The following is an 18660-nucleotide window of genomic DNA, read 5'->3' as shown; positions in this document are numbered from 1 at the left end:
CGTTCCACTAGGTCAGCCGGATGGATCGGTTCATCCCAGTCCCTCTTGGTCTGCCACAGGTCCTGGACTAAGACTTTGGCCCGGGTTGTGTATGGCAGGATATACCCAAGGGGATCGTATTGACTGGCCAGTGTCCGATAGATGGTGCGCAGAGTGGGGGTTTCGGTACTCAGGGCTGAGCGGTGCTTGTACCCAAGGGTATCCGGTATGCAGCTCCATCTCAGTCCTAGAGTGGGCTCTTGTGGGTTAGCACCAGACTGCGATAGCCAGAGTTCACTGCTACTTGACCTAGCTTGTGGTGGGAGGTGCTGGATAACCTCCGCTCTGTTACTCGCCCACTGTCGGACCTCAAATCCCCCTTTGGACAGGAGATTCCGTACTTTATCGAGGAGTGCTTTCGCTTCAGCCGTGGATGGGATGCTCTGTAAGCAGTTATCCACATAGAAGGCATTTTCCACTGAATCCCATACTTCTGGGTCACTGTCTGGGTGCTCCCGTGCGTGTCTCTGCAGAGCGTATATGGCACAGCAAGGACTGCAGGTGGTGCCAAATGGGAGTACTTGCCATTCATAGATGGTGGGCTCTGCGTCTCGTTCCATATCTCGCCATATGAACCGGAGCAGTGTGGTGTCGGAAGGCAGGAGACGAATCTGATGAAACATGGCTTTGATGTCTCCACTGATGGCTGTAGAGTGCTGCCGGAACCGGAGAAGGACACCGAGCAAGGAAGGACCTAAGGTTGGTCCCGGGAGTAGACAGTCATTCAGGCTTTGACCAGCAGCTTGGAATGAACAGTTGAAGACAAGTCTGTACTTCCCACCGTGTTGCTGGATAACATGGTGAGGGAGATACCAGAATTCGCTGAGTGGGTTTCCCTCTTCATGAGCGGTCACTTTTGTGACATAGCCCGCCATTCACTAGCTGAGGGCTAGTGAATGGCGGCTGCCATGGCCACTTCCAAAGGGGTATCCACTGGTCGAACTCCCACTCCGTCTAGAGTGCCTCGACGATATCCCTTTAGTTAAGGAGTGAGCGGAGCCTGCCTCAGGAAGCTGGTTGACCTGTGCTGTGGGAGTCACCTCCATGGGTTCTTCCTGTAGACCACTTTCCTGCTCCAACGCAGTTTCCGGTGCTTGGCTCAGAGGAGATGGTTGATGGCTGAAACGTACAGTTGATCCATCATCACCTTGAGCTCTAGTGGGCTTGCCCTTTGATGTCGAAATCTCGACCACATAATCCTTAAGATAACCAGGTGCTTGCCTGGTTCTTCTAGTGCTGCTGGTGGTTGAGGATGAAGCCTTTGTTGCTTTAGGCTTAGCTCCTGGATATTTCCTTTGTTCCAAGACCTTTCCCTCAGCTGCCCTCTCCTCCTCTCTTCCCTCCAGTGGAGACAATTCTTCCCTCTCCTCCTCCATTTCACCTGTCTTTGGTTCAGTCATCATCCGGCTCGAAGGACCATTGAAAGATTAGTGGAATCTATGTGGGTAGCTGGACGGGTAGGATGACTGACAGTGAAGGTGAACAGGTGGTCACGTGTCAGGTGACAGAAGAATGGATGAGACTGAGGCAGGAATTCCTTTAACCATAAAGTGGTATATTTACTGAGTAGTCTGTGCTGCATAACAAAGGAAACAAAATAACACGTATCCAATCAAATTCATAATCACAAAGATCAAATCATAACAATCATTCATTATTAACATAATTAGGGAATTCATGAATCCAGTTAATTGAGAAGTCAATAGTAATCACCTGTGAGTCATTTAGGCTCTTAACTATTTCACATAAATCATGAAATAAATACAAACAGTGAATGGTCATTCAATCTATAATCTCCTTTAGTTTGATATCAAAGTCGATCAGTTAGCAAACAATGACATTTCTCATTTCATCCTTTCAATTGGTCTTCATGTGTACATGGAATTAATTTAATTACATATTAAACATATCGATTGCATAATTGGCCTATGAGGATCCGTATGATCATTTACAATTCACATTACACAATATGTTTGAAGCGTGCACTCCTAGCCGCGCTCCGCGATAACAACTATAAACAATAACTGATAGCCCACTCTCCCACTCGCAACAGATAGTTCAGATGAAAGGTAACAGAGTCGGTGGACTTACGTGGATTCATGGACGCACAGAACTTCTGGAGCAGACGGAGTTAAGGAAGAGAAAGCAGCGAGATCAGGCGATGCCGTTTTCCTCCTTTTATGTGGATGAGATCTGTCGGTCATTGCCACCTGACCTAATTAAAGCGCTCTGGCCCAGCTGAGTAAGTGGCCATGAATTAAAGGATTATTCCACCAACTCCATGGGCCTTTTCTACAAAAGTACTGAGTAAATACTTATGTGAATGTGATATTTCAATTTTTTTCCATTTTAGAATAAGGCTGTAACGTAAAACAAAATGTGGAAAAAGTCTGAATACTTTCCGAAGGAGCTGTGGATTTATTGCACACGTAACTGAGATGGTTTTTCCAGTTTATAATATTTAGGGGAAGAGATGGGCAACAGGTGGCCCGCGGGACCCGTGAAATAAAATAGTAGAATACAGAAGGTGCAACTTAGAAATTTGGTTGTGCATCAGAATTTTTTTCTCTTGTTATGTCAGTCACTGACAGTGAGTCAGCTATCTAGCCAGCTATGTAAACTTGTAGTGATCGTGGTCAAATTACTGACCAGTGGGCCCCCATTAATTTTGTTATTCACTATCATTCAGATACAGTATCATATTAAAAACAGCAACATTTATATCCACCTGTAATGCGTCTGTGTGTAGCTGGTGAAGATGAGTCAGGAGCAGGACAGCAGATAAGAGTAATGTACGCAATTTACTCAACAAATATACACTGCTCAAAAAAATAAAGGGAACACTTAAACAACACAATGTAACTCCAAGTCAATAACACTTCTGTGAAATCAAACTGTCCACACTGATTGACAATAAATTTCACATGCTGTTGTGCAAATGGAATAGACAAAAGGTGGAAATTATAGGCAATTAGCAAGAAACCCCCAATAAAGGAGTGATTCTGCAGGTGGTGATCACAGACCACTTCTCAGTTCCTATGCTTCCTGGCTGATGTTTTGGACACTTTTGAATGCTGGCGGTGCTCTCACTCTAGTGGTAGCATGAGACGGAGTCTACAACCCACACAAGTGGCTCAGGTAGTGCAGTTCATCCAGGATGGCACATCAATGCGAGCTGTGGCAAAAAGGTTTGCTGTGGCTGTCAGCGTAGTGTCCAGAGCATGGAGGCGCTACCAGGAGACAGGCCAGTACATCAGGAGACGTGGAGGAGGCCATAGGAGGGCAACAACCCAGCAGCAGGACCGCTACCCCCGCCTTTGTGCAAGGAGGTGCACTGCCAGCGCCTTGCAAAATGACCTCCAGCAGGCCACAAATGTGCATGTGTCAGCATATGGTCTCACAAGGGGTCTGAGGATCTCATCTCGGTACCTATTGGCAGTCAGGCTACCTCTGGCGAGCACATGGAGGGCTGAAAAAATAGCCTTATATCAGTTCTGTATTTCTAATTGATTTCTTCATGTGCAGTTCATACTGGTAAACTTGGGTTTCAAAGTCCAATGCCAGAATAATCTATTTTTTTCTGCTCTGACACAATAGTTCTGGCTGTTTTTGTGTTTTGGCACAAAGGGTTCCAAAAGGTTTCTTCGGCTGACCCCATAGGATAACCCATGTTGGTTACAGGTAGAAAGCAGCCTTTTTGGATTCCATGTAGAACCCTCTGTGGAAAGGGTTCTACATGGTACCCAAAAGGGTTCTACCTGGAACACAAAGGTTCTTCAAATAGTTCTCCTATGGAACCATTTTTTCTGAAAGTGTACCACAGTGTTGTCTAGACAGCAGACTCAGTGTGTTGGTGATTTGATAGGACACTCAGGACTGTGAGCGTTACTCACCAGGGGGTCTCTTATATGGAACATCTATCCCTCCATCAGATGACCTACAGAGCTGAGCTAATTCAGAATTCCAAGAATGCCTCTGACTCATCCTGCCAAGTCTTGCTTTTGGGAATGCTTGGTTTTCCATGTTACTCCAGGCTGGCCACAAACCTTCCAGTAATACACTATCTGTAGGTATTTCCATAAACTGCAGAAGTAGGTCAACTGGCTTTGTGTGTGTGTGTGTGTGTGTGTGTGTGTGCGTGTGCGTGTGTGCGTGTGAGTGTGCACGTAACATTACCATCATGCTTTATGCATGAGGACCAGCAGTCCTCCGGTCAGGAAAAGAGAGTGTCCCAACCCAAGACTGATCTTCTTCCAGCACACCACTTATACTCTTGTTCAACTCATTCTGGTCTAAATTGAAGATTATGGTTAGTTTGTTAAGTTGAATCAGTTGTGTTAGAGCTGGGCTGAAACAAAAACCTGCACCATCACACCATCTTACTTGCACAGCTTGCGCTCATGTCCAGCTCCATGCAGTCAAGCTTGTGATGTTTTTGATGGTTTCCCTGCAGTGACAGACTGGTTCTCTGCTGAGTCCTTCTCTGAGGAGTTGTAAAACAACAGGAGATGAAGCTGAGCAACACTGGGCAAACACAACCAGTCAATTCATCATCCCGTTTCCCCATCATGATGGTAGGAAAACTGCCTTGGACATATTCATCACATCAATAGCTACGTTTACGCCAGGGAGTGTTACCCAACCTTGTTTTTATTTTATTGTCCATTACTGCCTGTCACTATCCAACACACTTACTGAGAAAGCAAGGGCACTTCCTGAATCAACAGTAGCAGCAGCCAATCACAACATTTAATTTCCAACATGAAGTTAAACTGTGTGTGCCCGCAGCCCTGGTCAGATGCCCAGAGCTGTATCTCATTCCAGAGAGTTGGTCCCTTCATTTATCCTAGCTCCTTTACAGATCTGACAGACTGGATAGGTGGAAACAATAGTGCAAGGGGTATTTGAAGGGGTGCATGAGGCACCATCATAGAGCCAGCCTCTGTTGAAGACCATTGTCCACCTAAGAACTACATGTACATTCATTTTTTGTTTTGAATTGTCTTTGAGATTATCTGTATAATGAAAAGCGCAATATAAAATAAATATATTATTGTGATCATGAGACTACATGACAAGTGAGATAAACATATTTATATATGTTTGTTGCAGTCATTATGTAATGTCATTTTCAATGTCAACTTGACATCATCATTGATGTCATTTGACATATAGTTTAGTTGACATAGTAGTGGCATGTTAGGATACCTTTAGGGTCAGAGCTACATGATTACCTACATTGATTGACACACTGATACTTACTTGCATTATGTGAAAATTGGATTATAGTCCGCAAGATTTACATCAAGTGACAGGTGGGTATTCAAATGCGGTGAAGTTAGAAGCTATTGCCTACATAATCCAGTTCTGATTCCTGTTATTTTTTAACAGTGGAATAAAAAATAAGAAAATTGGAGTAAGATGCAGCCCAGAGTCTGTACTTTCAAGTCGAAGAGAGAAGTTGCACAAGACTGGATTTTCCATGCTTTGTTTTTATTTTTAAAAAACAATAACTTTATTCTTTATGATGGTATCATGTTCCTGATTAAAATACAGTCACTGGGTCTCAGTTTATTACCTTTCCCAGAACTATTTGAAGTATAAGATAAATGTTTTGAAGATATCCACCACATTTCTTTCATTCGGTCATTATCCCAGCTGGCATGGATTAAACCTGTTAAACTCAGAGAGGTTGTTTTGGATCTGGTATTTCATTTGAAAGCTACAGCCCTTGTCTTTTTGAAAAACACACTCAAATCGTACTGCTGGGAAGGTCATAAGAATCTTGAACAGTGACTCACCATCCAAACCAGATGCAGCTGGTTTCAAGTGTCCAATAGATGTAACGTGATATCTTACCGCAATCTAGTGGAAGATCTGGGAATCAGTTTGGGGATATATTTACATCAATGGATAGGTAGACTTCAGCTTTCTCCTCATATACAGTACCAGTGAATTGTTTGGACACACATACTCATTCAAGGGTTTTTCTTTATTTTAACATTTTATACATTGTAGAATAACAGTGAAGACATCAAAACTATAAAATAACACATATGGAAAAATATATTAACAAAAAAGTGTTAAACAAATCAAAATAGATTTTAGATTTTAGATTCTTCAAAGTAGCCACCCTTTGCCTTGATGACAGCTTTGCACACTCTTGGCATTCTCTCAACCAGCTTCATGAGGTAGTCACCTGGAATAAATTTCAATTAACAGGCATTGTTAAAAGTTCATTTGTGGAATTTCTTTCCTTAATGTGTTTGAGCCAATCAGTTGTGTTGTGACAAAGTGGAATATGGTGGAATACAGAAGATGGCCCTATTTGGTCAAATACCAAGTCCATATTATGGCAAGAACAGCTCAAGTAAGTAAAGACAAAAAACAACAGTCCATCATTACTTTAAGACATGAAGGTCAGTCAATACAGAAAGTTTCTTTAAGTTTCAAAGTTTCTTTAAGTTCAGTCACAAAAACCATCAAGCACTATGATGAAACTGGCTCTCATGTAGACCGCCACAGGATAGGAAAACCCAGAGTTCATTAGAGTTTACTGCATCTCAGATTGCAGCCCAAATAAATGCTTCACAGAGTTCAAGTAACAGACACATCTCAACATCAACTGTTCATAGGCTAATTGCTGCAAAGAAACCACTACTACAGAACATCAATAAGAAGAAGAGAATTGCTTTGGCCAAAAAACGAGCAATGGACATTAGACCGGAGGAAATCTGTTCTTTGGTCTGATGAGTCCAAATTTGAGCTTTTTGTTTCCAACCGCCGTGTCTTTGTGAGACACAGAGTGGGTGAACGGATGATCTCCGTATGTGTGGTTCCCACTGTGAAGCATGGAGGAGGAGGTATGATGGTGTGGGGGTGCTTTGCTGGTGACACTGTCTGTGATTTATTTAGAATTCAAGGCACACCTAACCAGCATGGCTACCACAGCATTCTGCAGCGATATGCCATCCACTCTGGATTGCGCTTAGTGGGACTATAATTGGGTTTTTAACAGGACAATGACCCAAAACACAGCTCTAGGCTGTGTAAGGGCTATTTGACCAAGAAGGAGAGTGATGGAGTGCTGCATCAGATGACCTCAACCCAATTGAGATGGTTTGGGATGAGTTGGACCGCAGAGTGAAGGAAAAGCAGCCAACAAGTGCTCAGCATATGTGGGAACCCCTTTAAGACTGTTGGAAAAGCATTCCTCATAAAGCTTGTTGAGAGTTTGCCAAGAGTGTGCAAAGCTGTTCAGTGCAAATGGTGGCTACATTGAAGAATCTGAAATATAAAATATGTTTTGATTTATTTAACAATTGTTTGGATACTACATGATTCCATATGTGTTATTTTATAGTTCTGATGTCTTCACTCATTTCTACTACAATGTAGAAAATAGTCAAAATAAAGAACAACCCTTGAATGAGTAGGTGTGTCCAAACTTTTGACTGGTACTGTATATATTATTCCTGTAAGACAAAAATGACGTTGCACAAGCCCTGTGCTTTCAAAATGTTTTGAGCATACCATTAGGTAAAAGATCTGACTTATTTCTATACTTTCTTTATGGAACAGTAATTGGTGACATATTTTCTATAAAACTAAGACTTTCAAATCTCTTATTCCCCCAAGCTATGTTAACATTACCTCAATATTACCTAAAACACGTTCATTATAAAGAGCACCTTTCATCTCAGTTCTACCAGGTGACAGTATCTGAGGTTTATGCATTGCATACCTCTGCTACATTGCTAACACATTGGGTTAATCAGTGTTGATTGTCACAATAGTACAATATTGCATAACTCAAATCAAATCAAATGAAATTTCTCACATGCGCTGAATACAACAGGTAGACCTTACCGTGAAATGCTTACTATATAAACTGAAGTGAAAAAAAGTATATATATGGTCCTAGCCTAGAATTGGCTCTCCGGTACCACTTGCCGTGCGAGAGCAGAGAGAACAGTCTATGACTTGGGTGACTGGAGTCTTTGAACATTTTTGGGGCCTTCCTCTGGTATATATGTCTGGATGTCAGGAAGCTTGGCTGGGCCATATGCACTACCCTCTGTAGTACCTTACGTTCAGTTGCCATGATACGCAACCGGTCTTTTTACGCATGATACGCAACCTTTTTTGAGGATCTGGGGACCCATGACAAATCTTTTCAGTCTCCTGAGGGTGTGGTTGTGCCCTCTTCACGACTGTCTTGATGTGTTTGGACCATGATAGTTCGTTGGTGATGTGGACACCAAGGAACTTGAAACTCTCGATGTGGATGGGGGCCTGTTCGTCCCTCCTTAACCTGTAGTCCACGATCAGCTCCTTTGTCTTGATCACGTTGAGGGAGAGGTTGTTGTCCTGGCACCACACTGCCAGGTCTCTGACCTCCTCCTTATAGGCTGTCTCATCGTTGTTGGTGATCAGGCCTACCACTGTTGTGTCTTCAGCAAACTTCATGATGGTGTTGGAGTCGTGCTTGGCCACGCAGTCGTGGGTGAACAAGGAGTACAGGAGGGGACTAAACACTGTTCCCCAGTGTTGAGGATCAGCGTGGCAGATGTGTTATTGCCTACCTTTACCACCTGGGGGTGGCCTGTCAGGAAGTCCGGGATCCAGTTGCAAAGGGAGGTGTTTAGTCCCAGGGTCCTTAGCTTAGTGATGAGCTTTGTTGGCACTATGGTGTTGAATGCTGAGGTGTGGTCAATTAACAAAATTCTCACATAGGTGTTCCTTTTGTCCAGGTGGGAAAGGGCAGTGTGGAGTACGATTGAGATTGCATCATCTGTCAATCTGTTGGGGCAATATGCAAATTGGAGTGGGTCTAGGGTTTCCAGCATGATGTTGTTTATGTGACCCATGACCAGCCTTTCAAAGCACTTCATATCTACCGCTGTGTGTGCTACGGGGCGGTAATCATTTAGGCAGGTTATCTTCACTTTCATGGGCACAGGGACTATGGTGGTCTGTTTGAAACATGTAGGTATAACAGACTTGGTCAAGGAGAAGTTGAAAATGTCAGCAAAAACACTTAGTCCGTTAGTCCGTGCATGCTTTGAGTACACGTCCTGGTAATCCGTCTGGCCCTGCGGCTTTGTGAATGTTGAACTGTTTAAAGGTTTTCTCGGCTATAGAGGGGGTGATCGTCCGGAATAGCTGGTGCTCTCTTGTATGCTTCAGTGTTGCTTGCCTCGAAGCGAGCATAAAAGTCATTTAGCTTGTCTTGTAGGCTTGCATCACTGGGCAGCTCGCGGCTGGGTTTCCCCTTTGTTGTCCGTAATATTGTTCAAGCCCTGCCACATCCGACGAGCGTCAGAGCGGGTGTAGTGGTATTCAATCTTAATCCTGTATTGACGCTATGCCTGTTTGATGGTTCATCTGAGGGCATAGCGGGATTTCTTATAAGCATCCTCATTAGTGTCCCGCTCCTTGAAAGCGGCAGCTCTGGCCTTTAGCTCAGTGCGGATGTTGCCTGTAATCCATAGCTTCTGGTTGGGAAATGTACGTACAATCACTGTGGAGACAAAGTCGTAAATGCACTTATTGATGAAGCTGGTGACTAAGGTGGTGTACTCCTCAATGCCATTGGATGAATCCCGGAACATGTTCCAGTCTGTGCTAGCAAAACAGTCCTGTAGTTTAGCATCTGCTTCATCTGACCACTTCCATATTGAGCGAGTCCTGGTACTTCCTGCTTTAGTTTTTGCTTGTAAGCAGGAATCAGTAGGATAGAAATATGGTCTGATTTGCCAAATGGAGGGCGAGGGAGAGCTTTTTATGCGTCTCTGTGTGTGGAGTAAAGGTGGTCTCAAGTTTTCTTCCCTCTGGTTACACGTGACATGCTGGTAGAAATGAGGAAAAACTGATTTAAGTTGGCCTGTATTAAAGTCCCTGGCTTATGGCCTTATACAGCTCATTGAGTGCGGTCTTCGTGCCAGCATCGGCTTGTGGTGGTAAATAGATAACTACGAATAATATAGATGAGAACTCTCTTGGTAGATAGTGTGGTCTACAGCTTATCATGAGGTATTCTACCTCAGGCGAGCAATACCTCGAGACTTCTTTAATATTAGACATTGCACACCAGCTGTTATTGACAAATAGACACACACTCCCCTCATCTTACCAGACGTAGCTGCTCTGTCCTGGCGATGCACGGAGAAGCCAGCCAGCTCTATATTATCCGTGTCGTCGTTCAGCCACATCTCAGTGAAACATAAGATTTGAGAGTTTTTAATGTCCCGTCATTAAATAAAAAGTCTTTGTCCAGTTCTAGGTGAATAATCGATGTTCTGATGTCCAGAAGCTCTTTTTGGTCATAGGAGCCAGTAGCAGCAACATTATGTACAAAATGAGTTACAATTAATACGAAAAAACAAGCAAAACAGCACATCTTCTCCGGCGCCATTTGAACTTTGCCTGTAAATTACAACATTGCAATGGCTGTTCTTCACTCCTCCCGGATTCCCACTTTCTGTACTATTAACATTTAGAGTATGTGTGTGAGGTATGTGTGTGACGTGTGTCCGAGGTGTGTGTAGAGTTACAGTAAGTGTTTGAGGCCAGGGGACATATTCCTACCCAGATTCCTGTGTGATTCCTGTTTACGCACGGAAAGCAACCCCTCCTCCCTCCCTCCCTCCTTCCCCCCACCCCGTCAGTGTCCCGAGAGACACAGAGAAAACAGAGAACTGGAAATGGAAATAAGTTCTCCTTTCTCTTTCTCTCTCGCTCTCTCTTTCTCAACTCTCATTTACTCTCTCTCCCTCTAAACCTACTCTTTCCCTCTCTCTCCCTCTCTCTCATTCAACTCTCTTTTACTCTCTCTCTCTCTCTCTCTCTCAAACCCTCTCTCTATCTTGCTCTTTCTTTCTCTCTCTGTCTTGCTCTCTCTCAACTCTCTTTTACTCTCTCTCTCTTCACTTCCTGTGTTCCAAACACAGACCTGTGTCTAAACATACCACTGCTGGCTTGCATACTGCATACCACTCCTGGCTTGCTTCAGAAGCTAAGCAGGGTTGGTCCTGGTCAGTTCCTGGATGGGAGACCAGATGCTGCTGGAAATGGTGTTCGAGGGCCAGTAGGAGGCACTCTTTCCTCTGGTCTAAAAACAAATATCCCCCAGGGTAGGGTGCTGTCTTTCGGATGGGACGTTAAATGGGTGTCCTGACTCTCTGAGGTCATTAAAGATCCCATGGCACTTATCGTAAGAGTAGGGGTGTTAACCCTGGTGTTCTGGCTAAATTCCCAATCTGGCCCTCAAACCATCACAGTCACCTAATGATCCCCAGTTTACAATTGGATCATTCATCCCCCTCCTCTCCCCTGTAACTATTCCCCAGGTCGTTGCTGCAAATGAGAACGTGTTCTCAGTCAACTTACCTGGTAAAATAAAGGATAAATAAATAAAATAAACAAAATATTGTCCTGAACATCAAATATATAACTATTTCACAAAAGTGTTCCCAGAACATATACAGCCCTAACAATTAGAGCAAAATTAATGGGAAGTAATGATGTTGTTAAGGGGTGGAGAAGTGTATGTTTGATTGTGCGTGTTTGTGCGTATGTTTTGGCATCTCTGGTGAAATGATATCAGAGTGATCACTCCACTTTCTCAGATTGGGATTCTAGACTGTTTCCTCAGACTGGACTGGTTGGACTGGTAGGGCTGTGACCAGAAAGGCTGTGACCAGTAGGGCTGTGGTCATTAGGGCTGTGACCAGGGCTGCTGTAATAGTGTCCCTAGGACCACCAGGGCTGTATGACCAGAGTTTTGGCACCATAACAGTGTCCCTCAAGCGGTGCTATAATCAGACCCTCCAGTCATCAGACACTGATCTGCTCCCTCCTGTCCCCATGCTCTGGGTGTTGCAGTACTCAATCACCCTGTAATGACGTTAACCGTTTCTCTCATACGCATCAATGAGACTTGCATCAATGAGATAGGGACCAGCCTAATGGTGACAGACACTCACGTATTGTAGTCACACACACACACACACACACACACACACACACACACACAGACGTATGGATATGAGCTCGTGGGCCAGGGAACACCCTACTTTTCAAACACGTAAATGTTCCATCCACAGAGAGATGAAACAGAGAACAGGGAGGCAGTGACAACCTCTGACAGATTACCACACAATCAGCAAATACACAACATATCTGTGTGTATGTGTGTTATGTTTTGAACCTGCCTGCCTACCATACCAGGGGACTCTTGGGTAGAGGTTTGTGGGGGGGAGAGGTTTGAGTAAGGGGGGATGCAGGCGAGGTGAGGGTGAGTAAGAGATGAGTCAGCTGCCCTCAGCTATAAGAGAAGCCCTGATGGAGCCTGGGAGTGACACATACACAAACCCTAAGAGGTAAGATACACTCTCCACTCTCCTCTACATTTCCTTTTTTTCACTCTCTCCATCTTACCTCTATCATTCTCTATAACACTTTCACTCTTTCTCTGTCTATTATCCTTTCTCATTTCTCTCTCTCTCTCTGTTGTGTTAGTATGTGCTAATGATATCATATGTATAGAATTGAGCAGGTGATGTGGTTAAACTTGATATTGTCTGTACTGCATGGTTTGGTTTGATTGTCTTTCATGAAGTGACGTGCCAGTTATTTTAAAATTTACTTTTTACTTTTAAAAAAGTTCCTTTAAACTTTAGAGAACCTTTGAAAGGAAGCATGTGGAATATTCAGCAAGCCAAGTAGATCAGATAAACCTGATCGACTGATTTCTGTCTGTTTTCAGTAGGATGGGGGTAGTACAGTGAGTCTTATCTGTAGTCTATTTATCAGAGGGCAGGCTGTTCTCTCTAAGTGGGGATTTCACTGCTGACCCTCTGCTAAATATTGATTTGTCTAAAACAAACATTCATCTCCAACCAAAACATTACATTGAAGTTTAGACTTTAAATATTATCAGATTTATATTATTAAAGTGGATAATTGTACATGTGCTCCACAACAGTCCACAGTAGAACAACCTGCTTATGTATATATTCTCTCTTACAGGAGTACCCGTGCTGTTCTTTATATAAACACGGAGAAACCACCAGGTTCTAGACACAAACCTGCACACATATTGACACAGGTACACACGTTCAGGCACATACGCCCATTCATCCAGACTACAGATATGGACTGCTCCATGGCCCTCCTGTTGTCCTCTCTGTTGGCTCTGTTCAGCGTGGGGGCGGGAGCTTCACTCTCATTGCATGTAGTGAGGACCAAGGTCAAAGACCTTGCTCAAACCATGGTGATTAGGATCAAAAAGGTAATCAACCAATCTATCAATCAGTCATCCAGTCAGTCAATCATTAGTGAACTGATTCATGCAGTTTTTAGCTTGTTGACGAATTAAACAAAGTAACAGCATGTATAGCTTACATTAATTGTATATTAATCACATTTCTCTCTTCCTCCAGCTGGATATATCTCCTAACCTAATCGAGGGCATGGACCCTTTTCTCCCTGCAGCTGCAGTAGATCAGCATATAGAAAGTCTGCCTTCCATAGTGGAGACCATGGGGTTCTACCAGGACCTACTGCTCTTCCTAGACTGGGCAGACCTCAAACAGCTGGTGGAAGACACCTCCACTATGAGGGGTCTGCTGGAGAACTGGATGATATCACGCTGCCCAGGCCACCAGCAGAAACAGACAGGAGAGGGAGGGCTGTCAGAGGCTCTGAAAGACACTACCAGGAAGTATGGTCTGAGTGTGGGTCCAGTTGCGCTAAACAGACTCAAGGGCTACCTCGGTCGGTTACTACTGAACCTGGATCAGCTGAATTACTGTTACTAATGTTGATCATCACTGAGCAACTGAACTCAGATCAGTTTGTGCCATGCTGAACAACTGTTACTGACAGTGACTGTCAATGAGTAACTGAACTATGATCAACTCGTGATCTGCTGAAATCCTAGAATGAGTTGAAGCAAGACTGGACAGTGGGGTCATGGTGTCTGAAGATTCTCCAAAATGTAGGTCATCCCACTGTCACCATCTCCCGCTAAGTTATTAAGACATTTTATATTGTATTATTTAGACAAGGACTGTATCTTTATTTATATTTATTTCTATGAAGAAGAGAAAAATAAGCAGCTTTGTTTTGTAGCATTATACACCCATCAGTCATTGGCACAGGGGGAAGTGTTTACTAAGCATTGAATCAGCTGTATTGCAGAATGTACACACACACGTTGCGTAATGCTGCCTGCTCCAGGGAGGACTAGACTGCATGTGTGTAGTGATGTCATCATACTCACAGAGAGGTTTTCCTGAAAGCTAAGACAGCCTCTGCCAGGAAACCAGATGTTTTGATGTTAGAGCAGTGACAGAGAGGGAAGGAGGGGAGAGAGGGGGGGGGGGGGGGGGGGGGGGGGGCGAGATCAGTTCTCAATGACATTCCAAGATGGATTCTCAATGACAACGTTACATTGCATTCAGATAGAAGTGCATTGTATAGAACACATGATTGTCTATCCTGAAGAGCAGTGAGTCATGTCAGCTCTATTTTATTACATTTCTATATACAATGTTCTGAATATTATTCCTCACTGAACACATCCCAACTCATTCTCTTCTTAACAGTATTAGCACTTATGCCAGCAGCATACCATCATGCATCCCACTGTTGGCTTGCCAATGAAGCTAATGGGTTGGTCCTGGTGGGTTGTTGAATGAGAGACCAGATGGTGCTGGAAGTAGTGTTGGAGGGCCAGTAGGAGGCACCCTTTCCTCTGATCTGAAAAAAAGATCCCAGGGCAGTGATTGGGGACATTGTCGTGTGTAGGGTGCCATCTATTGGATGGGATGTTAAACAGGTGTCCTGACTATCTGTGGTCAGTAATAGATCCCATAGCACTTACTGTAAGAGTAGGGGTCTTAACCCTGGGGTCCTGGCTAAATTCCCAATCTGGCTGTCTAATATGCCATCTAATCATACCCAGCTTCTAATTGGCTCATTCCTCTCCCCTATAATTATTCCCCAAGTCGTTGCTGTAAATGAGAATGTGTGCTGAGTCAACTCACCTGGTAAAAAAAAATTATTTATACTGTACTATATTTTATGTAACTTTTTAATCTTGGATGATATGCAAAACTCTATTTAATAAAATGGTTTCCTTTTCTATTATTCTGTTTTTATCAGTCTTCCTTCATCAAATGAATCCTTTGATACACATAGGGCCCGACATAGGGCCTGATCCGACACACTTCTCAGCAGTTGGTATTCAGACTTACCTTATGCAGCTGAGTAAATGGCTTTGCATGCGTGGTTCCCTTGAGCGCTCTGAATACATTTTATTAAACAGCTGAAAACCCTCTCACTTGCTGGCCAACAGATGTTCTCTTGGAGTTTTCATTCAATGGGGTTTTCATTACATTTATCTAAAGCCATCCCTTTAAATTGAGTGTACCTTTAATTAGAATTTTCTCGACAAACTCACTGGAACATGTGGAGAGTATTATCCAGAATATTAAGGATCAATGAAAGAAAGACATGTAACACATACTTTTATCTCCTTTTCAGCAACAATTGGTAGATTTAAAAAATACTCTGATCTTGTAGATTATTTAGGGTTAGGAAAGTATTTATGAATAATATTTTTTTTAAATAGGTTTGGAGAGACTTTACGCACAAAATATATTGATGAATGAAAAAATGTATCCTGAAATTTGCCATATTCCATGAAATATTGGAAGGTGAGAAAACTGTACAATATGGTCCTATAAATCTACCCTAATAATCCTCACTAATCATGAAACTGTGATGACAATGGTCCAGTCTAAAGTGAACTGTGCTCCAGGCTCCAGGTTTAAACTGGGGAAGCATTGCAGTCAACATGGGCCAGCATCCCTGTGGAACGCTTTCGACACCTTGTAGTATAACGATACATGTGGAGACCCAGAAGCAGACACAGGAGGCAGATGCTTAGAGTCTCTGATATTTATTGCAATCCAAGGGGCAGGCTAGAGACAGGTTGTGGACAGGCAAAAGATCATAAACCAGGTCAGAGTCCAGGAGGTACAGAGTAGCAGGCAGGTGCAAGGTTAGGGCAGGCAGTATGGTCAGGCAGGCGGGCACAGAGTCAGGGCAAGCAAAGGTCAAAACCCAGAGTACTAGAAAAATGGAGATAAGGAAAAAGCAGGAGCACGGAAAAACCACGCTGGTTGACTTGACAAGACGAACTGGCAAAAGAAAAACAGAGAACACAGGAATAAATACCCAGGGACTAATGGGGAAACAGGTGACACCTGGAGGTGTGTGGAGACAATCACAAAGACTGGTGAAACAGATCAGGGCGTGACATGTAGTGTATGCCCTGACAAATTGAGGCTGTTCAGAGTGCAAAGGGCATGCAACTAAATATTAGGAAGGTGTTCATATTGTTTTGTACACTCAGCATATTCGGCAATAATTAGGACTAGGCAAAGTGATCGTGTAATGCGAAAATTCTATTAAAAGTATTACCATTGCCACATTTGATGTACAGTCACATTCACCCATCATTTGCAACTTCGTCAATTAGCGTCATCACTAGATTTCCTTAGCAATACCTCAGACTTTCATGATTACCAGCTAAGATACTTTTATGAGTGGATTTTACTCCTGGCTCAGAGTTTGTCTGGGCAATGTCTAACATAATCCTAAAACCTACTCTGAGCTGGGAGTTTTTTTATTCAGATAGGCTACATGTCCTAAATGATTGGACAACTTGTAATACATTAGCCTAATATGATCCACTATTGCTAGCTATCCTTAGGAACAACCACACAAACGTGGCAGAGGAAAGAAATGTAAACAAGCAATGTGGAATGATGCAAAATGTACGGAAACTAACACTGAAGTCAGTAACAGTTATAAATGTATGTGGGTATTGTTCAATCCTATACTTACAACTTGTGCTAAGTTAGGATATTATACTGAATTAAATCAACCAGACTCAGAGTTAACTTCAACATGTCTTTACTCCATCACTGTGTGTAACACGCCGCCCCCCCCCCCCCCCCCCCCCACTACTTTACTGATGTGGTGACATCATGTATAACACCAAAACACGACATCCCCCCTTTACTTGGATATTAACTTCGATGTCAACATGACATACACAACACTCCTTCTTTCCCTGTATAGCAACCTTTGTGTTACCAATAAATAACTTAAATATGTTCAATATCTTATTATTTCTGTTCTCCTAATGGACTTTCCTTTTTAAGCTTACTTCTAAGCAAAACAAAAGTGTTAATATCATCTATTTATTTAGATTTTTTTGTAACAAAACATTCTGCACATTTTTCACAACATAACTCCTTCAGAGTCTTCGCATTAGTCTTTTGTACTTGTCCTTTTTCAGTTTATACTGCTTTTCGTTACCTCTTGCCGTGCAGGATAATTATTTAATGACAACAGTGGCGACCCGTCATTCAGGGCAGGTGGGGCAGAGTCTGTTTTTTGGGGGGCTTGCCTGTCTTGCATGTTATTTTGGGATTAACCTGTCTAGGATCAGCGTGCCGCTAGCGGCACGCCCCCCCCCCCCCCCACTGAAAAACCAGTGCCGCGAAATTCAAAAAAAATATTTTTTTTAAATATTTAACTTTCACACATTAAAGTCCAATACAGCTAATGAAAGACACAGATCTTATGAATCCAGTCAACATTTCCGATTTTTAAAATGTTTTACAGGGAAGACACAATATGTAAAGATGTACATCTATTACCTAAAAACACATTAGCATATTCCACCATCTTTTATTTGTCCACCAACACCAGTAGCCATCACCAATTCGGCTAAACTAAGATATTTATAGCCTCTAACCAACAAAAAAACTCATTAGATGACAGTCTGATAACATATTTATGGTATGGGATAGGTTTTGTTAGAAAAAAGTGCATATTTCAGGTAGATGGCATAGTTTACAATTGCACCCACCATCACAAATGGACTAGAATAATTACAATGAGCAACGTGTTTACCTAACTACTAATCATCAAACATTTCGTAAAAATACACAGCATACACGAATCGAAAGACACAGATCCTGTGAATACAGACAATATTTCAGATTTTCTAAGTGTCTTACAGCGAAAACACAATAAATCGTTATATTAGCTTAGCACATAGCAATTAGCAGCCCAGCATTGATTCTAGCCAAAGTGAGCGATAAAAGTCAACATCGCCAAAAGATATTAATTTTTTCACTAACCTTCTCAGAATTCTTCCGATGACACTCCTGTAACATCACATTACAACATGCATATACAGTTTGATCGAAAATGTTTATATTTAGCCACCAAAATCATGGTTAGACAATGTGAAATGTAGACAAGCTGGTAAAGAAAACGTCCTTGCGCCACTTAGACAGTGATCTACTCTTATACATAAATACTCATAAACGTGACTAAAAAATATAGGGTGGACAGGGATTGATAGACAATTTAATTCTTAATACAATTGCGTTATTACATTTTTTAATTTATCCTTACTTTTCAATACAGTTTGCGCCAAGCGAAGCTACGTCAAAAAACATGGCGTCCTAAGCCACTAAAATGTTTCGACAGAAACACGATTTATCATAATAAAAATGTCCTACCTTGAGC

At 42.7% G+C, this 18660-nt stretch overlaps 1 protein-coding gene and 1 long non-coding RNA gene across 2 annotated transcripts; one reads left to right on the top strand and one right to left on the bottom strand.

Annotated features, from left to right (window-relative positions):
* Positions 1 to 1573: 1573 nt before the first annotated feature.
* Positions 1574 to 2339, bottom strand: LOC129862265 (uncharacterized). The gene is made up of 2 exons (XR_008760743.1): positions 2131 to 2339; positions 1574 to 1615 (listed from the first exon to the last, which is right to left on the bottom strand). It is a non-coding gene; the product is annotated as an uncharacterized LOC129862265 (long non-coding RNA).
* Positions 2340 to 10793: 8454 nt separating this feature from the next.
* Positions 10794 to 14409, top strand: LOC129862263 (uncharacterized). Its single transcript, XM_055933749.1, has 3 exons — positions 10794 to 12422; positions 13072 to 13333; positions 13485 to 14409. The coding sequence occupies exons 1-3, from the start codon at positions 12349 to 12351 to the stop codon at positions 13860 to 13862; spliced, it is 714 nt and encodes a 237-aa protein (XP_055789724.1). The 5' UTR covers positions 10794 to 12348; the 3' UTR covers positions 13863 to 14409.
* The last annotated feature ends 4251 nt before the right edge of the window (positions 14410 to 18660 follow it).

This window comes from Salvelinus fontinalis, chromosome 9, assembly GCF_029448725.1.
Source record: "Salvelinus fontinalis isolate EN_2023a chromosome 9, ASM2944872v1, whole genome shotgun sequence".
In the NCBI taxonomy this organism is placed as follows: Eukaryota; Metazoa; Chordata; class Actinopteri; order Salmoniformes; family Salmonidae; genus Salvelinus; species Salvelinus fontinalis.
Note: the sequence above shows the minus strand (reverse complement) of the source record. Positions and strands in the feature narration are given on the sequence as shown.